This window comes from Bombina bombina, chromosome 3 (assembly GCF_027579735.1).
Source record: "Bombina bombina isolate aBomBom1 chromosome 3, aBomBom1.pri, whole genome shotgun sequence".
Lineage (NCBI taxonomy): Eukaryota > Metazoa > Chordata > Amphibia > Anura > Bombinatoridae > Bombina > Bombina bombina.
Window position 1 is genome coordinate 1033577645 of NC_069501.1, and position 9483 is coordinate 1033587127.

General features: G+C 39.7%; 1 protein-coding gene across 1 annotated transcript in view; it reads left to right on the top strand.

Moving 5' to 3' along the window:
- LOC128652047 (putative methyltransferase-like protein 7A) overlaps positions 1-8709 on the top strand; it is an 84692-nt gene extending 75983 nt beyond the window's left edge. Inside the window, exon 2 of the mRNA XM_053705002.1 lies at positions 7907-8709. Coding sequence (XP_053560977.1) covers positions 7907-8146 — 240 coding nt within the window. The 3' untranslated portion in view covers positions 8147-8709. The remainder of the gene's footprint in view (positions 1-7906) is intronic.
- Positions 8710-9483: the final 774 nt, after the last annotated feature.

Sequence of the window (9483 nt, forward strand, 5' to 3'; positions counted from 1 at the left end):
AGGAGTCTGTACCTACTCCAGTTATACCTCCTGACCATATTTTGGCTACCATACATACTAATTTGACTTCACCCTTGGGGGAGGCAATCCTGGCTGCACAAACCAATGCACCTCCTGAGAAACCTAGTGGTAAGTGTTTTGTTCCTGAGAATCTTCGAACTAAACTTTTGAACACTTACCACTTTCCTAAAGCTGCAGGTCACCCAGGCAAGAACCAAATAATTTGGTCTGTCACTCGACAATTCTGGTGGCCAGGTCTTCGTTCTGATGTTGCTGCGTATGTTGCCTCCTGCTCAGTTTGTGCACAGAGTAAGACTCCTCGACGTCTTCCTGTGGGTCTTCTTCAACCTATTGTTAATGGTGAGCGTCCTTGGACACATCTTTCCATGGACTTCATTGTCGAGCTCCCTGTTTCCAATGGCAATACTGTTAACTTTATGGTGGTTGACCGTTTTTCTAAAATGTCACATTGCATTCCCTTGAAGAAGTTGCCTACCACTCAGGAGCTTGCTTCAATTTTTGCCCGGGAGGCCTTCCATTTACATGGGTTACCCAAGGAGATAGTGTCGGACCAGGGTAGCCAGTTTGTCTCCAGATTTTGGCATTCCTTTTGTGCTTAAATGGGGATCCAGCTTTCCTTCTCCTCGGCATATCACCCTCAATCCAATGGGGCTGCGGAACGATCTAATCAAGCTCTGGAACAGTTCCTCCATTGCTATTTCTCAGATCACCACAATAATTGGTCTGAACTGTTACCTTGGACAGAGTTTGCTCGTAATAGTGCTATTATTGCTTCCTCCAAGTTATCCCCGTTCATGGCAAATTATGGGTTTCAAGTACCATCCTTGTTGCCCGATTCATTCATGTCTCAGGGTATTCCAGCTTTGGAGGAGCATCTCGGGCAACTCCGTTCCATGTGGGTGCAGATTCTGGATTGCCTTCATCGTTCTATGCAGTGCCAAAAGTTCCAGGATGATCGTAGGCATCTGCCAGCGCCTTCCTACCAGGTTAGTGAGAGAGTTTGGCTGTCCTCCCGCAACTTGAATCTTCATGTGCCTTCCAATAAACTGGCTCTCCGTTATGTTGGTCCTTTTCGAATACTTCGACGGGTCAATCCTGTGGCCTACGCTCTTGACCTTCCTCCTGCAATGCGCATCTCCAATGTTTTTCATGTCTCCCTCTTGAAACCATTGGTTTGTAATTGGTTTACCACTGTGTTGCCTCGTCCCCATCCTATCTTTGTTGACAACCATGAGGAGTATGAGGTCAGCAGCATTATTGACTCTCGTATGTCCAGGGGCTGCGTACAGTATTAGGTTCACTGGAGGTGCTACGGTCCAGAGGAGCATTCATGGGTTCCCTCCTCTGATGTTCATGCTCCCGCCCTCCTCCATGCCTTCCATGCCCGTTTCCCCAATAAGCCTTTTGTCCTCCCGCGTGGGAGGGGTCATTGAGGGGAGGGTACTGTCAGGGTTTTTTCCCTGTTTTGTTTGCCATGTGCTGCTGGCAGCCATTTTACTCACCTCTCTTGCTGACTCTGGTGCATACTGTGTGATGCTGCTAATTTCCTGCACTTCATTTTATGGCCAGACTGGAGTACATCATCCGTGTGAGACAGTTTGCAGTCTCAGAATTGTGATGTCATCACTTATTATTTAAAGGGCCTCTGTTCTGTATGCTTTGCCCTTGCATTGTCTCAGACCTGTTTGTGAGAGCTCCTGTGTATTACCTGGCTGTCTGAAGTCCCTCCTGGTTCCTGATCCCTGACTTGTTCCTGACTCTGCTGTTCTCCTTGTTCCTGATTCCGGCTCGTTTGACTACTCACTTTGGCTCCTGACTCAGCTCGTCTGACTACCAGCTCTGGTTTTGATTCCTGGCTTGTTATTTGACTTGTGGACTTTTTATTATTTTTTGCTATTAATAAAGGTGTGATTATTTTTGCACTTCTCGTCTCAGTCTGATTCCTGGCACCCTGACAGCAACAAGCATTAGTAAATGCACTTTAATTTAATGTGCCCTACATTTAGAATAGCCCATGAGCTCACTTTCTAAAGCAGGGTGGTTCCAGAAAGTAGAATAGTTTAATATTAGCATTATCATGGGCTTAAATGACTCTTTCAAGACCTGTGTACTGAGAAGTCGTATGCTGCTGTTGCTTCTGACAACTAGAGATGCAGCAGAAGTTTGATCAGTGAGTATGAATACAAAAGACATCTCAGCTGCGCGCTAATATTTCTCTTCAGGTTTCAGCTCTTTACAGTTATCTATATGATTACCCTAATGATATGAATTAAATGTGAGGGACTAGTGAGCCAGAGAGAGCACCCTCCATGCACGGTAGCTAGTACAGGCTGTAGTATTACCCCTGTGCCATATGCACCCACCCGAGCTCAGAGTAGTTCACAACACAGTAAGTTACATTTTGTTACCTTACGAGTGATCACGACGAGAATGACTGAGAGCAGTTCCAGCACCGCATCCACATGCACGGAGACTCACTTTCACATGTTTAGCGATCACGTGTTACTGTAGCCACCTGCAGACTAACTGCAAGGATTGGCTGCAAGGGTCATGTGACTGATGTAATGGTAAGCAAGAGGACCCAATAGGAAGGTGTTTTTCTCCCAAAACACTTAACAGTGCAGCAGCATGGGGGCTGATGGCAATGCGGGACAGACAGCACCCTCACTGGGACAGCGACTGTGTGATTTATGCACACTACCGGGTGTCACAGACATGCAGGTTATTAGTTGCAAGGGGAGTGTTTGTAGTATTTACTCAGACAGTAGTCTATATTTTTCCACTGTGCATAGGAAGTCATGATTTTATTGCAGAAATATTACGATTACTTTCAAAGTACATATTGCAAACACTCCCTTTTTTCCCAAAACTATCTGTATATGTTTTTTAATAGGAATAGGGTGGACTGTGAGAGACAGGAGGAGGATGTGAGTGAAAGAAGTTTAGAGGCAGCAAGAGCAGATGAGATATCAATTGGGATAATTAAGCCCCCCAGTATGAGAACAGTATATTTGGAATGAGAAAGTGAGTAAGCCATGCAGCAAAGTTGGGGGGGAGAACAGGCGAATGCAGTGCACTTTAAAGGAGAAGAACGAGAGAGATAGGAGTAGAGGCAGGTTCTGATAGGAGCAAGAGGGGGAGAGCAAGATTCCAACACCACCATAATGTCTCTCACCTGGCCTAGGGGTATGGCTAAAAAGGGAGACCACCATGTGTGAGAGTAGCAATGTAAGCAGAGTCAGAAGAAGAAGGTTTTGTTAATTGCTAAAAGGTTCAAAATGTTAGAAACAAACAGGTCATGCCTTTACATTGTGGTCTATGGGGAACTGTGTGTTCTCTATAAATATATTTGTATATGCTTATATAGTACATATATATTTATGTGTTAATATGTGTATATACACATATATATATATATATATATGAATATATACATATATATTTAATATTTGCTGCCCAACGCTGCGCGACTTACCCCCTTTGCTGCGCTAGGTTCTCAGCCGCATCTGACGGCATGAGAACGAGGCTCCCATTGGAGCCTATGGAAGTGCGCTCTCATGCCTGCAAAGCTTCGATGCAATGCGCTTTCGCATTGTGCTTTGCTACAAATAGAGTGACAGTGTGGCAAATATGGCACAGCATTTTTACTCTTTACAAACTGTAGCCAATATTGAAGGTGGCAGGCCCAGTATAGAGGATACATTTGAGAAAAAATGTAATACATTGGATATATCAGACTCTTTCATGTCTATGGAAAAGGCATTATTAAAGGAATACAAATTATGGTGGGACAAACGTTCACTAGAAAAGTATGTCTCTCTCCAGATGGTTCCTAGAGGACTAAGATTGAGGACATTTTCATCCTTAGTGATGGATGAAAAATTTGTGCTTGAATGGAATGACATTCTGTCAGAATGTTCATTGAGACTAATGGCTCTCATTATTAGACATAAAGACAAAAAACTGACTGAAGCAAGACTACATATAGAACATATACAAAAAGATCTCAATGTGTTTGTAGATCATTCAGATTATTCTAAATTGGACAAAGTACTACAACAGAAGGTTGGCAATGCCAAGAAGGAACTGGACTTAATTAAATTTAAGAAATATTCCAGAGACTTGAAAGACTATTCACTATTCGACCAACAGAGTATACAATTGGAGTTTGTGAAGGAACTTTAGACAGAGAAATCACGGCAATAGACGTGCCCAATACAATAGGATAGAAGGGAGGAGATCCTGAATATACTGAGGACGATGACCTACAAGACTTTGTATCATTTATGTCTAGTGGACAAACGTCAGAAGATGACACACAGGCTATGGCCTTAGTTACTAGTGCTGCTACCCAGTCTGTACCCACTCTCCCCCTCCCCCCATACCATTAGAGCAGTTCATCTGTCAAGAATAAAACCAGTTAAGCCTACTGAAATATCTGTGAGACCAAAGAAGCCAGAGTTTGTAAATCCTCAGAGAGGTAATAAATACAGACACAGGCCACACAGGATAGCAGTAGTACACTGCAGGGCCAACAGGATTTTCACTTAACCCACCAACAAGAAAGAGGAGGAATAGAAATAACAGGCATTATGGTGCAATCAAATGTCTACAGAGGGATCATTATTCCCTGAGACGGGGCAGGCACATCAACAAATAGAGGGATCAAATGTCATAAATTTTTTGAAAGTAATACTAATAGGGATAGAACTTTCATTTTAGAAGTCTGGGTCTTACTTTTGTCCCCTCAGCTAGATTTAACATCTTGGATGTCAACAGATTCATTAGAGATCTTACACCTAAGAAATACTATATGCATAATCCAACACCAGTTCAGGATAGTTTTGAAGAGAAAGATACTAGTCCACAACATGATTACTTTGATTTGACAGAGGCTGAGGACTTCCTTGCACTCTATTCATTGGAGTCAGAGAGCACAAATGTAGAATCCCTCAAGAACTCCCATAAGGGGTTCAAGCCCAAATAATTTTTTTACCCTATACATGTCCATAAGAGGATAGAGGAAGACCATATGAAATAAGACATCAAAAAAGTTAACAGAAATGATAAACTTACAAATTAACAAAGGCTAGCTTTGCGACAACTACAGAAGAGGGAAGATATAATCATCAAGCAGTCGGACAAGGGGGGCAGAAAGGCAACTAAATAACAGTGATGTCTATATGAATTTATCAGGAGATCCCACCAATATTTATAGAGCTCAGTTGCACAATCTGATGGATGATGCTAGAGAACTAGGTATCCTAAATGATAATACTTTTGATTCCCTGAATTTTTATCATTCCCTTCGTTCCAAATTTCGATCTTCTCCTGAAGGTCCGTAAATCTGCGATAGAAGTCAAGGGGCAACCAATAGTTTCTGGTATAGGTTCACCATTCGAAAATCTGTCCAATTGGCTTGAATCCATACTACAACCCATAGTATAAATGACCATATCATCTATTAAGGCTGTTAAAAAACAACACCTTGGTAAGAGGACATGGGTTGGTTGACAGTTGATGTGGTAGGCCTTTATTCAGCTATCCCACACGACAAAGGTTTGGAAGCTGTTAACTATATGTTAAATAAGTTCAGTAGTTATTCATCAGAACTACATATATCTTGGGTGTATTGGAATTTTTACTAACCCATAATTATTTTGAATTTGGGGGGGCCTTTTTATCTGCAATGACGAGGGACAGCCATGGGAGCTGAATTTGCTCCAGCCTATGCTAATATATTGATGGGCTGGTGGGCGCTTACCCATGTTTATGCAGATCAAAACCCATATTTAAATTCAATCACTGGATATAAAAGATATATTGATGATCTGCTATTTATCTGGTCAGGTCCAGAATCAAGCAGCACAGATTTTGTCAATTATCTTAATGGCAATGAAGTAGGCTTAGAATTTACTTCATCCTTTGATCGGGAGAAAATATCATATTTAGATGTAATGCTAGTAGGAATACCCAGAGAGAATAGAATCGGTACCTCTCTCTATAGGAAACCAATAGCCTCAAACACATTTCTACATGAGAGGAGCTATCATCCTAAACAAATGAGTTACGGCATTGCAAAGGAACAATTTTTGCATCTCAAAAGGAACTGCTCGGATGGTGACAGCTTCTCGCATGAGCAAAGTCCTAATGAATAAATTCCTTGAAAGAGGGTATAATAGGTCAACAATATTAAGAGCATATAATGCTGTTAAGAACAAGGACAGAGAACAATTGCTTGTAGAATCATCAAGGAAAAGAGCCCTCAGAGATAGGCCCACCTTTATAACCACATATAGTTCCCAGTACTATTGGGTGTGCAATATAGTGCGCAGAAATCTCCCAATTCTCTTGGCAGATGAAGTTCTAAAGGGTGAGGTTAGAAATAGTTGCTTTTGTATTTCAAGGTGCAATGCAACAATTGGCAATAGTATCTCACCCTCAATAATGAAAACATCTGAAGCAAAGAATAGTTGGTTAACTACCAAGGGACATTATTCATGGGTAGGGGTTCATGTAAAGCATGTAGCCATGTGATAGTATTATTATTAGTAGTAGTAGTATTATTCTTTATTTATAAAGCGCCAATAGATTCCGCAGCGCTGTCCATGAGTACAGCGATAAAAGTACAGTACAATATAAAAGACACCAGACAAAGTTTAACAAACAAATACAGGGGAAATTGAGGGCCCTGTTCCCGTGGGAACTTACAATCTAGATGATAGTAGGTAAGGTTTTTCAATCTACTGTAATACAAAAGGCATACTCACACTATTATTGCACAAATTGAATGTCATTTATGTGATCACGTGTTCAAAATGTGACAAACAGTACGTTGGCTGTACCTCACGGGAGGTGAGGGAATGAATATGTGGATACCTAAAATGACATTTAGCATGGCCATAATGCCACTGGTGCGGCTAGACATTTTATTGACATGCACAATAAAGATGTGAGTTCATTTACCTGGATGGTCATAGATTTGCTCTGTAAGAAACCCCCAGGGTGGTGATTGACTCAGGGATTTACGCAAAAAGAGGCCAACTGGATCTATACCTTGGAGACTAGGCAACCATTAGGTATGAATATAGAAACAGACGTAATACATTTTGTTTAAACATACACTGGGTTCTCTTTGTGTAATTCATCCTCCATTGCAAAATTTTACACAGCAGGGAACTCTCATTATTTCTTTGAGAGACAGCTCACCACTTGCAGGGACAGCCCATTTTCTTTGATAAATGCATGAAGACTGTCCCTGCGAGGCAAAACATATTTTTTTAATATGTTTTTTGATGGTAAACTTTTGACCATTAGTCCTTTAGACACCTTGATGTTAAAAGGCTCTGTACCACATACCTTAGGTCTAAAACAACCTATAGAAAAACACCTTAAATATGCAAGATGGAATTTCTGCTGATGCTAAGGGCCCAATTCTTCATGTCCCTTTAAACTGCACCCTGATGACTTTTCGAGGCTATAACCCTGATTGATATATATATATATATATATATGTATCTATGTATGTTTATGTATGTATGTATGTGTGTGTGTGTGTGTGTGTGTGTGTGTGTGTGTGTCTAATTGGCTTTATTAGATAACAGATGCAAAACAATGTACTCTATACTAACTTTATGACAGTGGCTAGCCTTGTCTGTACACTAAAGCCCAGATTGACTACTCCAAATAATGGTTGGTGGAGTTTGACTTTTGATAAACAAAATTGCAGTAAAAAGGATGGCTAATTAGTTTTAAAACGTTAAGACTTGACTGGTTTGTTATTCTATATAACACAACAGAAATGTCTTGTAATTACAGGGTGTTTACTGTCCCTTTAATAGGAAAATGCAAATGAAATGTAACAATATTCATTTTTTCTTTTCAGGGGGGAGCTTTCTATTTTTTGGAACATGTAGCATCCCCAGATGACTCCAGTTATACAAGTTTTGTCCAGAAAGTCCTTAATCCTACGTGGAAACTGCTCATTGATGGATGTCACCTAACAAGGACCACCTGGAAAGACCTTGAAAAAGCAAAATTCTCTAAATTGAATCTGCGCCATATGCAGGGACCTAATCTTTTTATGCCTTTAAAGCCTCATATAGTGGGTTATGCTACAAAATAATTTTCAGTTAGTATGTAGTTTAAAAAGGAAGTTATTGTTTTATTGGGTACTGAGAGGATCACATGCTAACACTTCTAGACCCATGCTAATAATGCATATAGATTAACAGATTTTAACAGACTGACATTCTCATTTATACAGCCCAGTGTCGTCCACTCTTCCTCAAAAAAGAAAAGATAGAAAAAGAAACATAAATCAAACACAGAAGTACTGATTTCAATTGACTCAATTTCGTTTTTCCCTTTTTCTTTTTTTTTCTCCTCTCCTCTTTTTTTCTTTTGTTCGTTATTGTTTTTCTTAGTGTTGGGTATTCGTTTGTACAGACAGCTGTTATTGTTTGAAAATGTCTTTTGATATTGGAATCCAACATAAACATTAGTAGAATGTGTAAAGACAAAGATTACAAGACGTATGGTCTGTAATAGACAAGTTACTTTTATTATATTGGAGATTGTATATGGTAATGGATATATGATTATTAGGTGTTAACATGTCTCCTTATTATGTGTGGTATGTTGCAACTTGTTTTAAAATATGCTAATAAAAAGATTTAAACATAAAAAGGAAGTTATGCTTTTTTATTTTTTGCTACAAAAATATTAGTAAACCATAATAACTGAAAATCTAAATACATTATTTATTTATTTATTTTATTTTTTAAAAGGGGTATATGAGATACTGATAGTTATTATACAAAATATTTTAAAGGGTTAGAAATTGATCACCATTTGAACCTAATTAAAATATATTCATATAAAGACTACTATAAATGCAATAAAATAAAACTTTTTTTTTTTTTTTTTTTAAATGAAGCTTTCACATACCTTCATTTTCAAGATTAAATTATCATGAAATAAGCAGTAACGACCGCCCATAAGATGAGGCATGGCTCATGTAAATCTAGTATCCGACCCCCATCCAATGGTGAAACGGCTGGGCCCCTTAACTTTAATAATACATTTAGTGTTAAAGCACAGCAAAGTAAAGTAAAAAACATTGCGCTTGGAGAGTCGATCTTCAGGGGGTTAGTGTTAGGTTTTTTTTAAGGGTGTATTGGGTGGGTTTTATTTGTAGGTTAGGGTTTGGGCGGCAAAAGAGCTAACTGCCCTTTTAAGGGCAATGCCCATCCAAATGCCCTTTTCAGGGCAATGGGGAGCTTAGGTTTTTTTAGATAGTATTTTATTTGGGGGGTTGGTTGTGTGGGTGGTGGGTTTTACTGTTGGGGGGGTTGTTTGTATTTTTTTTTTACAGGTAAAAGAGCTGATTACTTTGGGGCAATGCCCCGCAAAAGGCCCTTTTAAGTTTAGTTTAGGCTAGAGTTTTTTTTATTTTGGGGG